The sequence below is a fragment of the Haliotis cracherodii genome, unplaced genomic scaffold, assembly GCF_022045235.1.
Source record: "Haliotis cracherodii isolate W230 unplaced genomic scaffold, xgHalCrac1.p SCAF_18, whole genome shotgun sequence".
Lineage (NCBI taxonomy): Eukaryota > Metazoa > Mollusca > Gastropoda > Lepetellida > Haliotidae > Haliotis > Haliotis cracherodii.
In genome coordinates this window covers 18,218,832-18,236,119 of record NW_027266273.1, presented here as the reverse complement: position 1 = coordinate 18,236,119, position 17,288 = coordinate 18,218,832, and the positions used below count along the sequence as shown (strand labels likewise).

The window sequence follows — 17,288 nt, the reverse complement described above, 5'->3', positions numbered from 1 at the left end:
AATGAAGACCATATTTCTTCAAAATACACTACAGCGTACCTACTCCGATGTTGCTGTACCAATGTATAGGTGAGGTGTGGTGAGGTGAGGTGAGGTGAGGTGAAATGGGGTTTAACGTCGCTTCCAAGATTATTGCACGTATATAGCGACGTGCATGTACGTGTGTGTGTGTGTGGCTGCTTGTACTAGTCCGGACTGATGCCGATTTATAGTGCTAGCCCACTGAGATACCAGGCCGCAGTTTAACATGAATATCCCACTCAGACACAGTATACTGACTCCCAGCCGACCAGTCCTTGTTTTAGCCCCTTAATGCCGAGCGCCAGACAGGGTAACAACAAGTAGCATCTTTTAACGTCTTTTGGTATGACGGGGCCGGGGATCAGACTCCGGACCTTCCGCTCTACCTCTAGACCACGGAGGCGGTTACCAATGTATAGAATCCAACAACCTGCAGAGAACTGAAGTGATGTGTGTATCATGATAATGGGGTGGAACTCTTTGTAGTACCTGAAATACCAAAATGTTCTAGCCTAACTCATGTTAAATGCAGTTAGACCTCCAAAACATATCGGGAATGCCTGACATCTAGTTCACAGCGGGGACGGTTGCTTACGGTAAGCGTAGAATCAGTCTGGTGCTTATTCTAGCGAGAGAGGTAGATTAATTCCGCTTTTTGTACTATTCCAGCCGTATCTCGGGGACCCCATTTATAGGTTTTACACTTTGTGCCAATGTGGTGAATCAAATAACGACCTTCGGTATGCCTCTACTTGGGTGTTTTATCTCCTTGAAATATTCTCGGTATAAATTAGGTGTAAATGACTTGCTAAATGCTGCCGTGGCTGCCGGTTGTGCCGTTGTAGTCACAATGAACATGCATTTGGGGCTATCTTCATAGCTAAGTATGCATATATCGTTATGTGACTGTAGATATTTTGTGATTTTTTTTGCTTATTCTTACTTACCTGTGGACCGCCTCCGTAGTTTAGTGGTAGAGCGTCCGCCCGGAGAGCACACACACACACGTGCACGCACGTCGTTATATAAGTGCAATGATCTTTGACGCGACGTTAAACTCCCTTTCACCTCACCTCACCTTATGCATATGATTCGAAGGGCAATTTTGACAAGAACTTCAGCTTCACGTACAGCTATTTCGATGACCTGATATCGTTCAATAACGGTCAAATTGACATTTCCCGTCAACAGATTTGACCTACCTGAACTAGAAATGAAAGAAGCCAATTTCATATTTATATTTATGCATAAAGTTCCAGTGACAACAAAATCTCAAGAAAACTGTATGACAAGAAGGATGACTTCAACTTGACAGTAGTCAACTGTCCCTATATTTCGAATAATATTTTAGCGGCTCCAGTCTTTGGTGTTTACATTTCTTGCTCTCGCTCAATAGGGGTTTCATCGTTACAGCATTCAAATCTCTATTGAATTTCAAAAAAGGATATTTCCTGGTCTTGTTTCATCAATGATGGGAAATAATTATAGGATATTACTCAAGCTTCCATTCAAAATCAAGTTTATTTCCAGATTGAAATATTGTTGAGCTTGGGCGAGGCATATTTAGATCTATGTATACATATTTACAGTGACAAAAAACTTCCCACAAGACTGTCCCTTAATGCCGAACAATGTTTCATCAACTTTAGCCTTTGGTGTCTACATTTCACAATTTTAGGTACGATCGAACAAACTCTTTCTACGGAAATTTCAAAGAGCGCCATACGACTCTTGCTCAAAAGTGGCTTAAACATTGTTACAACATTCAAGGCCTTCATAAAGCTTCCAAAACGTTTTATGGTCGACACCTCTTCGCGAACACCTGGTATTAACACCAAATTATAGGGATTCATAGACATGGGCAATAAGACGATGAGCAGAGAGTTCTTATGATTATGGAAAGGTGTTCATATTTCCTGATGATCATCCTTAGTTTGACCATATCCGTGATTCACCAACGTGGTAAATTTCTACAATAACTGTCTATTTGAAACACAATTGTTTAAAATGGTGTGCAAGATTGTGATTCCGATATTACCATTTACTTAGTGCATATCGTTTCATGTCCACACCACATATGTCCCAAATTTTCCCTCATGTATTTGCACGCGCCCCTCATCTGATTAGCAATCTGTTTCAGTTCATGTTCTGTTGCGAAGTTTTGACATTTTATATTATCCATCAGAGTGAGTGATACAAGATACAGACGTTCACCACTTTCGTGAAACCCAAGAGCACAAATATGGTGCTGTCAAACCTTGAAACATAATCGAGGCGAACTGGGATTCCTACACATGATCTTAGGTATCTGGCGTTCCCAAGGGATGCAAAAAAACACTGCACAGCGAATTGTGGCGCCTTAGACGACTGGGCCACCCGTGTCCCCCATTCTGTTAGACATCCATACAATTTGATGAGGGATGCTGATGATTATATCTTATTTTAGAATTTACCTTTCAACAAAAACAGTAACATCAGTTGAAATTGTCATATATTTGCAAATGGTCTACTAGAATTACTTGTACATATTATTATGTCTCGATATTTTATAACCTCTTTTACCTAAGAACCATATATGAATAAGGCATCCACATTACTTAAAAACACACTATTGAATTAATGAATTGTTTGTGGACAGGAAGAAGGATATCGAAGGATATGTAACTGTACATGTAGGTATATCAAACTATGTCCAAATCCATGGCTTGGATTATCAGTTGTTCACAACGTTGGCCCGGTCTTTATCATACGAAATCTGCCACCAGCAGTTTAGGACGGATTGCACAGCATGGTTTTTCTTTACAACAACACCGAGAACCAGGTATGAACCATGAGAGATATATGAATTTTCAACAAATATTATCATTTGGTTAGAAAAACATACTGAATGATCGATAATTGAAGTGAATAATGCCTAAAAGATTTCAACATAAAACAACATACATGACATATAATGTAGAAGGTATCACCTTGTGTGTGACTCATTTGTGCAGTCGACTGATGATGTGCTGTTGAAGTGCATCCTGGCTCTTTTGTGATGAAAATAGTTTCCTTTTATATCCTGACATTGTAATAAACTGACTGTAATAATAGATAGACACACATCACCCCTGCCATCACAACAGATATAGCATCATCTGCACCAACTAACCATATGTGTCTGTGGTTGACATAAGTGACAGAATAATATAATGCTTTAAGTCCTCAAATTTAAGTAATCGAAGTATTCATTTTGGTTTCTATTTGTGTTCCAATTTGAGGTTCAAAGTAGTCGTTAAAAGGCAATTTAATGTGTTTTTATTGTATCTAGTTTGAGAATTCAGTATAATTAAGCATTGGTTTATTGATCATGTAAGCCATTAATGCAGCTGTAAAAAGTGAAAACATGAACGTTGTTATGTTGCTTGGATAATATATAACAATAATACATGCACAGAAATCGTGATCAACTGAAACATCATCTCTGTTTTACTCTGGCTTTCCAAAATCTTTGTCAACTTCGTATTTCGTATATACATTTAAATGGACGGTCACAGAATGGATAAACAAATTAGTCGATATCAAGCTGTGTGACGTACTTTATCACTTAGACTATCAGTATAAAAGGACGTTGAGTCGTTGCAACACAGGACACCACCATGTTCACATTCTCCTTGTTCTTCACTGGGTACATTGCAGCCAATCTGGGCCCGTTCCTGCCTGGGTTCACCAACAAACCAGAATGTGCACAAGCATGTTTGAACTGTGCAAACTGCTCCTCATTCTTCTATGACGTCATCACTCATGAGTGCTACCTGGAGAAGTATGTGTATGTTGCCAGTCACCAGCTCCAGGGTCGGAGTGGTGTTCAATACTATGCTCTGAAGAACAGTAAGTGATTTACCTTCCAAGATATTTTTTCTTTTAATTCATAATTATTATAATTTTCTTTTATAACGTCTCAGGAATTTGAAGCCACACTATTGTCATTATTGCCAGGGCTGAAAATTCTTTCTTGATAAGGCTTCTCATATCTACCTATGATTTCTCCCTTGTCTCTTGAAACGCAGCATCTGAATGGTGGTGACCCTTGGTCTTCCACTACGTGGTCGGTCATCTGTAGTATTGGTGATCTAGTACCGTTGCTGGAGCCTGTATGTGGTCCTTACGTGGACTTGAAATGCATTGGCTACTTGCCCGGCGGTTTGTCTAGCTTGCAATCGTACAAGGGCTCTGTGTCGCTGATTTCTTGCCAATCTTTGCATGTGGTACCCAGATATTTTAATGACAACTTCCCATGAAATGTTACTTGGGTTGACGTTTCTTTTGCGGTTCAGTTTATTAAAACGTTATCTCCTTAGGTACAAACACACTCAGAAATCTATGTTTTGGAAGGAGGTGTGCCACTCGCGATGTATTCTTGTATATCAGATCATGAATTTCATGAACAACACCTGCACTTTCAATTCAGCACACACAAAGCTTTCTAATTTTAACCCTATACATATGTGTGTATATCTGCATACTTGTGTAACTATACATACATGAGTGTCAAGTGAACGCATATGCATATTGTCACGTGGCAGTATAATCTATTGTTAAGCAATAATTGTATCTGTATTACATTGTTTCTGTTGCGATTCAGCAGAAATTTCTTGCATTGTATTTAGACAATGGTTAGTTGTCAGGAATGGAGGACTATTAAATGCAAGCAGTGGTGAGGAAGTTATTATATTTCGATGCTCGAATTATAATAAAACTTCCGGAAAAGCATGGATGGATGTCAAGCGTCAGAGAAACATGTGGAATATTCTGTGATGTTCAAGTGACACTAGACTGGTCAAGACTATATAAGAGGAGCATGCGCGTGCAAGTCATCTCACATTTCATCTCACATTACATCAAGACCAGTTGTTGTCTGAAGATAAATCTTCACCCTGGTGTCCAGCCTAGGCCTATCTCGGAAGCTTCGGTACTGTTTCTATTTTTCTCATTGTCCTTTTCCCTAAACTCACATATAAATGCTGCCATTAAAAATTGTACTACCTACCTAGTGTATACTGTCCATGTAATTGCTGTTCAGTAATTTAAATTGATTTGTAAACCCAGTAGGCTGTTGCTTTCACACTAAATTTTTGAATAAACATATCATTGTTTGATATTGTGTGAAGCCAACAATCACTTTGCTGTTTAGTGTAGAGGAGTGTGTTAGCCAACCTTTTATGGAACAAGTCGCTGAACTAAAAAAGTCTGAACTTGTCGAATTCGCCAAATATTACAAACAAAGGCCGATGTCAATAAAATTTTGATAATTTACCTGGTTGAAGCAAAATTTTTGATGGTGATGCTTTGGCCTAGATTAAAGAAAAAAACGTGTTTTAGCTAAATGGTTAATTAAACCAAATTTCCAAATTGAGGTAATCTCATTTATGAGATCACTCACCGTCTCAATCAGCAGTCCAGTCTTTCTGGTTTCTTGACAACACAGCCTGACGTGGTGGTCAGCTGGTGCTACACCACAATAGGCTCGGCATGTGGAGAGACAACATGTGTCCTTGTCATCTCCACAGGCAGTGGCAACGTATCTGAAACGGCTGGCTGCTCACACGATGCCAACTACGCCTGACCATCGTGTCACTCTGATGATGTTCATCATACGCTGGTGAACCATACGTAGGTGGGCCACCGGTCTAGTGAGTATTTGATACGCATCGTATGTGTTTGCCTCCTGAATCCACCACATACGACCTAGGTGTACACTTGTTCAATATCTGCCTATAGCTCCTTGCATTTCATTTAGCTTCGTGTACACACAGTCCCCTTGCTTCAAAGGTGTTGTTCTTAAGTGGTGGTTTTGTGATCTGCATCTTTGCCTTCAGACGTCTGCTGGCCAGTTCTTCCGGCACTGGAGGGACGTATTGTGTCATGAGTGTTTCAGTAAGCCCTCAAACAGGCTACACTGTATTAATATTTCTTAGGCCAGGCTTCAGCTTTTCCGGTGGCTTATACAGGGTGAGGTGACTAGTTCGAATTCACACACCAAGGAATGCTGTATCGGGCGATATGGGCTTTTGTTATTGATATAATGTGTTTTGCTGAGGTGTCCTGATCTGTGAGATCATCTTCAAACCAGTCACTCTAATGGCCCACAGTCACAGCATACCGACGTCCATCATGTTTGATTCGGCTGGTTGGTTGGTTTGTTGTTTAACGCCGCACTCAGCAGTATTCCAGCTATATGACGGCGGCCTGTAAATAATCGAGTCTGGACCAGATAATCCAGTAATTAATATCATGAGCATCGATCCACGCAATTGGGATCGATGACATGCATCAACCAAGTCAGCGAGCCTGACCTCCCGATCACGTTAGTCGCCTCCTACGACAAGCATAGTCGCCTTTCACGGCAAACAAGGGTTGCTGAAACGTATTCTACCCCGGATGTTCACGGGTCCCATCATGTTTGAACAGATCTTGTGATACTATCTGCCACACCACATCAGGTATTTCTTGTGACAACATTTGCTCTTTTGGCAGTGTCGAGTTGAAAGAGGCACACACTGAACTGCTTCTACACAAGTCCTCAATGGCTCTTTGAATCCTGGGCCAATACATCTCCTTTTGTATGCCTCAAGGGATGACAACTTTGTGTCCCTTCTATACTAACCGTTGTACAGCGACAGCTCATCCCGAAAACCAAAGTAGTGATGAAAACGTGTCGGTACATGTGACTTGTCACAAGGGCACTCGTTGGACAACATATCGCATAACGAGTCCATCAGTGGATCCGTCCTTGATGCAATGCAAATTTTCTCACGGGTTTCCGGTAGCATTTCTGGAGATTCCAATAAAGTTGTTTGTAGCTCTGATCTAACTTCAGGCAGAATTTCAACCCCGAATATGTGCTCTGGTTCAAACATCTTGTGGATTTCCCAACACTGCCCTCGACAATGTATCCGCCAAGTATGTGTATTTTCCTTTCTTATAAGACAACAGTGAAGTTATATGGTTGCGGATGAAGCATCATTCACTGCAAAAGCCGGGACACTTTGTTTTTGGTTGCTTAACATATTTTCTAGCGGCTGATGGTCACTGTGAATTCTGAGATAATTCTTTCCATAAATATACTGGTAGAACTTGCAGCTTTGATTGCGAGACACTCCTTTTTGATGGGAGCCCAGTTGACCCTTGACTAGGATAGTGTTGAGCTTGTCAATGCAACTGACTGGTCATCATGGTAGATAGTTGCACATTCCTTAGAAACGTTGTACCCCTTTCATTCTGTCCACGTCGTCATACTCGCAATGGCCTTCGCCCTATCAGGATGTTGGGTAATACCCTTGCTGTTTATCGAATGTCCCATCCACACAACCTGCTTCACTTTGAATGTAAACTGTTTTGGGTTAAGCTTCAAATTGACTTCACGGCACCTGAGCATGAACCGCGAAAGATTCTTGACAGTGTTGGCTTCAGCCTTTTTATCTTGTTTTTTAGTGGTTAACGCCGCATTCAGCAATATTTCAGCTGTATGACGGCGGTGCTTCTTTTTCTTTGTCTCCTGATCCGTATATAAGAATGTCATCTGGCTTGTTTATGACACCCTCCAACCCCTCCAAAATTTCATGTTGTCGCCTCTGGTACTATTCAGGCCCGTTGGACATGCCAATAGGCATCCGCAACCGCCTGTATATGCCTAATGGTGTGTGCATGGTTGTTGAGAACGATGACTGTTCGTCCAGCACAATGTTGGTGAATCCTTTGTGAACATCCACATTTGAAAAAAACCGTGCTTTATTCAACTTTTGGAGAAGCTATTCAACAGTTGGTATTGGGTAAACTTCGACTGACTTGTTTATTGTTTGACTCGGGTCAATACATACTCTTAAGGATCCATTCGACTTTTTCCTAAACAAGCTGTTCGAAATCCAGTCAAGACCAGCTTTCGTGTGAAGATCCCTTTTCGTACTGGGGTCCTGCCAAAGCTATCTCGGAGGCTGCGAGGTGATTATTATTCTTGTTATTGTCATTTCAACTGCTCTCACATTTTATACTGCCATTGAATGCCATTCATGTCTGGAGCAGGTGGAAATGTAAATGTAAATTTGCACTGTATGTATGTATATATTGTAATGTGAACGTTTATGCCAACGTCAGAAGATGGTCTTATTATTATATCTGTTGACACTAAACACTAAACAAATTGTGGACAGTTCTGTATTCTGAAGTTACTGAAGTCTGGCGCTATTCAGTATAAAGCCGAATCAACCTTTATGTAGACATCCAGAGTTGGGCGGACATTGTTTGGGTTTCAAGGAGTAAAGGATTTGTGAACAGATTAAATCAAACACATGTTGCTTCATGAAGAGATATATGTAAGGTCAATCAACACGACTTTTATTGGAAAACAACATTTTCATGTTGAAAGTCGTAAACAGACTGCTGAATATGTGTGCCTTACACTATTATATAAACTATTTACACACATTAGTTAATATTCAAGTGAACGCAGAGTGAAGACACATTATTACACATAAGTATAGTCTTACATGAGTAAATATTGTGCATGTGAACGAGGTATAAGATTGTTTTACTCAGTAAAAAATAAAATCAAGTCTTAGTATGTACCAAATTCTTCTTTATCTCGCAAAGTTAAAACTTATATCCCAGGAAAGGGTTTTTATCGTTGAGGGCATCTTGCGTACACGTTAATGGCAGACCCACGATATAAATCCTTATTGAATTGGCTTTTTAACTCGTCTCCGCTCCTCAACGTAAGTATTCTGTTTTGCCCTCCTCCAACCATTCAATAAATGTAACATACTATTCATCACAGTATTCTCGTATTTCATGGTGTGCCTAATGTGTCTAAAATATTATTTCTCATGTGCTTTCTTTAAATGAATTATCGCTTAGCTAAACTAATGATAAGTGTTCCCAAAGCATATGGGGTTTCACCGATATACAGTCAGCCAGTGCCAACTGTCTTCTTCCAGGTGCTTGTCCTGCCACATACATCTACACTCGTTTCACAAATCAGTGTCTCAGGGAGCATACATCTTCAAGCATGAGTTTTCCAGACGCCAAGATACTGTGTATGGAGAACTCAGGACATCTCGCCTTTATAAGATCTAAGGAGGACAACAAACAAGCTTCCATTGTTGCAAATGGTAAGTGGAACTCTTAATACCACCTGATATATGTGATATACATACGTGGTTCAATCTTCGGCATCGCTTTCTCTGTCACTCACCCCATCTCCATCCCTTTCTTCCATCTCTCTCTCTTCCTCATGCTATCCACTACTATCCATCCACCCCTCTATCCCTGCCCCTTCACAGAAACAATGTCAAAAATTACAATTTTGGCAAACAGAGGAGTTATCACAAGTGTAGCACTACTTAGTGTCCGTATTTAAAGAGGGAATGGCTAAAATATATACTTAAGGAAAGAGTAACTGTGCTTCATATAAAGTACCCTGAAAAATACATGTATTCCGAAATTAAGTAATGCAAATTTCAATTCATATTCATGAAGACATCTCCTCGACGTTTAAGGTCGAAATTCACAATATGCAGGTGCATGTTCATGCAGGACGCACAATTTGGATGTTTGTGTGTATGTTTGGAGCATTATACACACACAATGATGATTGTTTAGATGTCAGATGATCATAATACACTTTTGTTTAACTGTAAATGACGCTTACACAATGCCATGCCATGCTGAAAATCAACGTCTATGCGACGTTGGTATGCTGCAAACAGGAATGGCACAACAAGAAGTTGCCTGACAATGTAATGTTTATTGAAACACAATATCGTCTCTTTGGTGACGTCATCTACAGCAGGGCATGACTACTTGCCATGGGCTTGTCGTCCACGTGAAAAGTCACGTGAAAAAGGCAACCATATGCGGTTGTTGCAACTACGGAATTGATACCAAACTGACACATTAACAGCTCGGACAATTCCTGGCTTGAGACCAATCAGTGTCTGAACTGTACGCAACCGGTTGAGGGAGCACATGCAGCCCCGACGTCCAAAGATACACCCAATTTTGCTTCCACGTCAGCAGCCCGAGCTTGGTGCAGATATCATCAGAAGTTTCAGGAGCGAAGATGGTCGTGCATGGTGAACGTTATAGCAACGCTTGCTTTACTCAACGTCGTCAGTTCTGGTTGAAAGTGTAGTGGTATTAGGTGTAATCACAACTCATGTGAGAACACAACTCACCAGTGTTGGTGGCAATTTGAATCGCGCACCCTACAGGAACGACATCGTTCGTGATCATGTTCTTCCCTTTGTGAAAATGCAGGGCTTGACCGTCTTGCTGCAGCATGATAATGTCCACCCACGTGTTGCACGCTTTGTAACATAACATTGCTGTACTGCCATGTTATCTTGTTATTTTCAATAAAATAACATTTACACCACTTTATATGAAGCACAATTACATTTTGCAGCAAGTATAGTCATAAGTCACATCGTATAAGAACATGTTTAGGTGTTACACATATGGACAAGCTATGGGTAGAAAGTCGTTTTGATTATCCAATTGTTACTTGTTCTCATCACCTGGATTTCATAAGCATGTTCCTTCCTATGTACAATCAAGTACGGGTATGATATCACAAATAAACAGAACGACTGTTTTCCTACCTACAGACAGGACTGTATGGATCGGCCTCGAACGTGCTAACATCGATGTTGCTTGGCGCTGGACAAACGGACAGACTCTTGGATCCCACACCAACTGGTATCCCGCAATGCAGAATGCAACTGAACAGGTTTATGGCAGGATGTTTGTTTCTGGCAAATGGGGTGCCTATGGCGTACACAAGAAGTTAAATGCTCTCTGTGAGATTGACATTGAGGTGAATGACTATGATCTTTGGTGTTAAGATGAATAGATGTTCATGTATTCATTGATTATAATGTATGAACTACTTACCATGACTGAAGATGGAACGTTACAATTCTGTATCTACAAACAAAGAAGCAGTGTACAGGAGTACACATATAGTACAGGAGGCATGATCACAAGTCTCGAACTTTCCATCTGCACTGGCCGGACGACCCCAGGGATCACAATCACTCAGTTTGTTAACACTGCTCAGAGGTTACCTGAAAGTTCCCAAACATAATAAAGTTAACAATGATAAACAACTACTAGTATTCCAGTTATGTTTTGATGGAAACATTAATCTCTAGATCTAATGCTCATAACAGATATGCTTAATTCTATAACACACTAGAGCAAGTAAGGGGCCAGGGAGAATATTCAGTTTTACGAGGGTTAATTCTGTACACATCTAAATACGGTTTGTATGTTGGTTGAAAGCATAAATATTGATAAATATATTTCTCACAGAACACACCACAGCGTACCTAACCCGATGTTTCCGTAGCAATGTATAGAACCCAACAGCCTTCAAAGTACGAAAGTGATGTACGTTTCATGATAATGGGATAGAACTGTTTGTCGAACCTTTATTTTACCAAAATGTTCACACCGTAACTCATGTTACTGTAACTTATATACAACAACTAACACATATGGGGAGCGCCTGACATCTAGTTCACAGAGAACATTGGTTACGGAAGGGTAGAATGTGGTACTTCTACACAGTAACAACTTTGCTTGTGAGTGAGATAGGGTAAATTCCACTTTTTGAACTATTTCCGCAGTATCTCGGGGGGACCCAAAATAAGGCTACTCACTTTGTGCCAACGTGGGGAATCAAATCAGGGCCGTGGAAGTGACTCGACTAGGGTGTTTCTCCCTGAAACATTCTCGGCATACCGTATAAATTCAGTGTAAATTCGAGACCTCTTGACCGAAGTTGTGAAAGAGTAGCCAAAAGGTCCAAAAGGTCCACCTCACACACAAAAGCGAGCAGACAGGCAGGCACGCAAGCGCGCGTACACACGTTAAACACTGCTGTGACGGCCAGTCGTATCGAGGTAGTCACACCGAACACGCAATTGTGGCTCTCTTCATAACTAGTTATATAAGTCGTTATGTAACCCTCTGATTTCTTTTGCTTATTCTTCCTTTCAAGTGCAAGGCCTTCCTGATGTAAAGTAACTTTCCACAAAAAGCTTATGTGAGCTGTAGCGGCAGTTTGCTGTTTAAATGACGTTTAGAAGACACTCAACAGCTAAAGTGGCAACTAGACCGGTAGCTTAACTGGGAACGTCGCAGCCTCAACGTTGTCACCATTTCAACTTTGCCACACTTTAGGGAAGAACTAGAATAAGTTTTAGTCTGAGTTTCCCTTGAAAAGGGAATTATTCGATATAAGAGGTGAACAAATAAATCAATCATTACAAAGGGAATTTGTTTCCGAATGAGTTTGTAAGCTTTCCGCTCCGTTATCAAAGTGTGATTTTTGCCAGTGGAGGTCACATTCAACACCAAAGTCGTGAATGTTCAGAAATTAGATTAAAAGTAGGCAAAAGAAGATTATTGTTTATATTGAATTCATACCATTCAGGAAATACATGCTGCTCCAGGTTGTGTGCACGACAGTGGTACGATAGGTAAATATATTAATTATCACGTCCTTGAAGATTTACCTGATTCATGTTCAGAAACACTCAATATATTTGTTAATGATTGTACCTTTGTGAATTTCAGTACAACAAATTAACATAGAACTCTCAAACAAGTAACAATACAACAAATATTCAATGTACGCTTTGAGAACACGATAGAAGTAATGTTAGCCATTTTAGTAAATTGGATTGCATTACATTCAGTTTCATATTCATTTCGAATACTTAAAGAGTATGATAATACCTGGAAACATAGCATCTTCACGAGGTGTGATGGAGGGGAAATTTGCTTAATGTTGTGTTTAAATTACAATCTGTACCATGTTTGGAGATGCATTTTGGTTCCACTTAGTGGTTTATTCATGCTCAAAGTGGTATAGTTATGCTCAAAGTGGTATAGTTATGCTCAAAGTGGTATAGTTATGCTCAAAGTGGTATAGTTATGCTCAAAGTGGTATAGTTATGCTCAAAGTGTCCCACAAGGTAGCGTCCGTAACGTTGTTGAGTAAAATAGGCAAGTCATAGAAAACTCACCAGGCAGTTGCAGTTTTGTCTCGATAAAGTCAATGACCTACCCTGAAGGACATTTCCCGCAATTGAGAATCATCGTGACGTTGACTGACATTCAGGTAAATATGGTATCGTGTATGCTTATGGAAAATGAAGGCCACCCGTAGATAATATACCTGTGAGTAAACTACATTTCCAGAGAGTGTAATTTCAACTAGTTTTACTTCTGCCTCCCCTGCAGATCCATCTCGTAATAATGACACTTTACAAGGAAATACTGTAGATATTATGAAAGGTAACTATGATACTGTATCATGTATCTACCTTTTTGATACCCGGATGAAAATAGAAACATTCATCATCCAAGTACAAAGGAAGACTGTAAGAGTAACCCACTGAGCTGATTAAGTATAAATGTATGTAGACTTAGAAGGCGTACTACTTAAAATTCATAACATCATAGGATTCCAGGAAACGAAAACGGACAAATTTGACGTTTTCGAAATTAATGGTCATAAATTGTTTATCCAAAATAGGAGCGAGTAGACGTTCAGGTGGAGTTGGTTTGACAGTGAAGGATAAGTCCACTTCATACATTAATCTCACAAACCTCCCAAACGTCTGAATGATGTGGTTTCAGCTATCAAAAGATCGTGTTTCGTGTCGTTGAGGATATCATGTTAGGTATCGTTTATCTCCCACAGTAGGCTCTAGATATGCTCACAATGATATGTTTACCAACATAGAAGTATCAGTGCTATCACTATCAGACACAGAAAATGTAATCCTGGTGGATGATTTTAATGCTGGCACAAGTAATCTTGTGAGTACTGCTGTTTTGTTAGAGGATATGAATATGGGAATTGAAGAAATGGCACCAGAATTTGAACATGAGGCTATATTAGATCAACTAGAACTACCACGTAACCGCGAAACACAGGCTGAGACGAGAATCCGGAATTGCATCGAACATAATTTTTGTCAGTGATGCGTTAAATTTGGAAATGTCCAACAAGCACATGCTCACGGTATAGTCGGAATCGTTAAAAAAATTGTCGCTTCTATTTTTATCGCTCACTTCACTGTTTAGGAATTATGATATCAAATATTTTTTGATTATTAGAACTAGATAAAATACAATAATTCACCCACTTGAACGGTAACCTCATTATTGTCAGACGGCTAATATCGGGATTAGGTAAGGTTGAGTGCACTCGTAATTTTTACCTGTATACCTGTTTTTACATTCCTACCCAAATGACAGAACCAAAATACGTATTATTGCTCAACCCAGTTTTATCAATATGTGAAATTGCATCCAAAAATTCAAGAAGTCTTCAGCCGAATGTCACAACTTCTCCTTCAGACGCATCAGTCTCCCTCAGACTTTATGTATACCTTCTTCGTGGGTGGGGGAACAGCACTGTCAGTCTTGCTCCCTCTAACTTCTCAATCCCTTGTACCAGTACCACAAATATGAAGAGGTTGGGGTGCTGATGAGGGAGACTGCAGTTTACACGAGTACTTCTATGGAAACCCTACATACACTACATGTGGGATTATAAGCAAATAGTAATGGTTTCTTGTAAAAGATGTCTCTTGCGTAATGGGAAACGTAGTGTGTAAGTAGTAATAAGTTAGAAGTGGTAAATGATTTTTGTACTTCTCTATATGCCAAGATGCGTTAGCGGGTAAAGGTCTAAAGGCCATCAATTTCTTGTATTCAAATATAAAGTCTTGTAATTTTATGCCGGAGACATGTTGTCAACTGTCAAGTTGGCCAAGTCTCCACCACAAACAATCTGCCACCCGGTACTATGGCGGATTGCACAGAACTTTTGTCCTACAAAAGGAAACAATCTCTCAACTGAGTTTTCAGAACCAGGAATAAGCTAGGAATAAAACGTGAAAGATTGATGAATGTTCAACCAAGAACATTGATCGGAGAGACAAACATATGCTGAAGATCGATACTTGAAATGAATAACATCGATATCTCTAAGATTTCAAGATAGAATAGGGAGTAAGTATGATTTTACGCCGCTTTAAGCAATATTCTAGCAACAATCGATGGCATCTTGAGGAATGGTGTAAATCATCCTGTAGCAGAGGCATTGTAGGTCCCATGGTCCCTGATGATCTACAGTACGTTTTTATAAATTATAGTTATGGATAGTGATATTTTGTTTAAGTTTCGAAGCTAGTTTTCAATGTATAACTGTGATAGCTCAGTTTGTTATGGCTTAAATACTGCCGATGTGACTTTAAGTTTTTATTCACGCACTCACTCACTTTTGTAATGAAAGTCACATTTTCATTATCTTCAAATTATTATAAATTGAAACATTCATTCGCATTAACATCACAGCATATTTTGCTAATCAAAACATATAGACCACCTGTGCCTGTCGTTCCGGACATAAATGTCAAAATAATATAATGCTATGGATGGCGATTTAGGTCTTCAAGTTTAAACAAATGAAGTGCTCATTGTGGTCTCTATTTAGCTTCTACGCCCAAGTTGAATTGAGTCGTTAAAGAAATAAAGAAATGTGTACTAACGTTATCGGTTCGCGCAGAATACAACATACTTAAGCAGTGATTTATGGATAATGTAACTGTAAAACATTAACGGCAGAGAATAATCATTAATCTAGCATAAACCCCATTCGAAGCGCTATATGAATATCATATGGCAACACTGCAATGTTGAATCTTGGTGAAACGTTTATTGTACCCAAAACATGAAAGCTCTTTATCTACTGATGGAAATAGAGATGGTTTGTTGCCATTAAAAATGTGAAAACATGAAGGGTGTCATGTTGCCTGGATAATGTGGAGCAATAATAAAATACACGGAGATCTTGATCAATTGATACATCATCTGTTTCACTTTGACTAATTTTACATTTCCCAAATCTTTGCAAACGTTGTTTGTCGGAAATAAAGTCAAATGAACGCTCAGTGAAAACATGGTCGCAGACATTTATCTAGTTAAACTAATTGGCTGTCAATATCGATATAGACTATATATAACAAAACACAGAAAAACGGGGGATTTCAAAAATGCATGGGCGGCTAATAAAATTAATTAATAGTATTATCTGTCTTTGCGTTTCTTTTTTTAAGAGTACATGTATGTATGTATGTATGTATGTATGTATGTATGTATGTATGTATGTATGTATGTATGTATGTATGTATGTATGTATGTATGTATGTATGTATGTATGTATGTATGTATGTATGTATGTATGTATGTACACACACACACACACACACACATATATATATATATATATTAGATATATATATTCTTCTAAAAAAGAAACGCAAAACCAGATTTGTGTGAGGTAGGAAAATACATTAATACGAGGAACCGTACGAGATATTGACACAAAATGTTTTGGAGAGAACAGTTGGTGATTGTAGTCTTCTCAATTATCGGTACATAGGAAATGGCCATGGTTAAGGTTAGCTACCATCAATAACGCGTATATCCCCCTTTGAAATCGATAGCGGCCTGACATCCACTGCTCATGGAAGAGACGAACATGCGAATCACATCCTGGTGAATGGTAGAACACTCGGCCTGCAACGCAAAAGGCAAATGCTGCAATATCTGGGGTTGTGGTTGACGTCGGCGTAGCCGTTTATCCAATTCATCACACAGGTGTTCTATCGGGTCCGGGGCACGGGTGGCCCAGTCGTCTAGGGCGCCGCGATTCGCTGTGCAGAGTTGCGTCCCTTGGGCACGCCAGAAACCTATGATTGTGGGTTCGAATCCCGGTTCGCCACAATTATGTTTCTAGGTTTGTCAGCACCATACCCGTGCTCGTGGGTTTCACCGAAGTGGTAAACGTCTGAGACCTGCATCACTTCGGGCTTTCCTACCACATTAAGCTGACACGCCGCGATATAACTGGAATACTGTTAAAAGCGGCGTTAAACCCAACTCACTCACTCACTCTATCGGGTCCAAATCCGGGGATCTGGAGGGCCAGGGGAGAACATCAACGTTATTATTGTGTAGACAGATTCTTGTGATCCAGGAATAAACATTGTATTTAGCGAGCCTTGGCGTTCTGTATTCTGAAGTTGGCGCTATTCAGTATATAGCAGAATCAACCTTTATGTAGACATCCAGATTTGGGCGGACTGTTTGGGTTTGAAGGAGTAAAAAAATGTTGCTTCATGCAAAGATTGCTGTAAGGTCAGTTT

General features: G+C 39.8%; 1 protein-coding gene across 1 annotated transcript; it reads left to right on the top strand.

The window, feature by feature from the left end:
* The first annotated feature begins 3,659 nt into the window (after window positions 1–3,659).
* On the top strand, window positions 3,660–11,014 carry LOC139465339 (lectin BRA-3-like). Its single transcript, XM_071247043.1, has 3 exons — window positions 3,660–3,891; window positions 8,994–9,167; window positions 10,665–11,014. Exons 1-3 carry the CDS (start codon window positions 3,660–3,662, stop codon window positions 10,898–10,900), a joined length of 642 nt encoding a protein of 213 aa, XP_071103144.1. The 3' UTR covers window positions 10,901–11,014.
* Window positions 11,015–17,288: the final 6,274 nt, after the last annotated feature.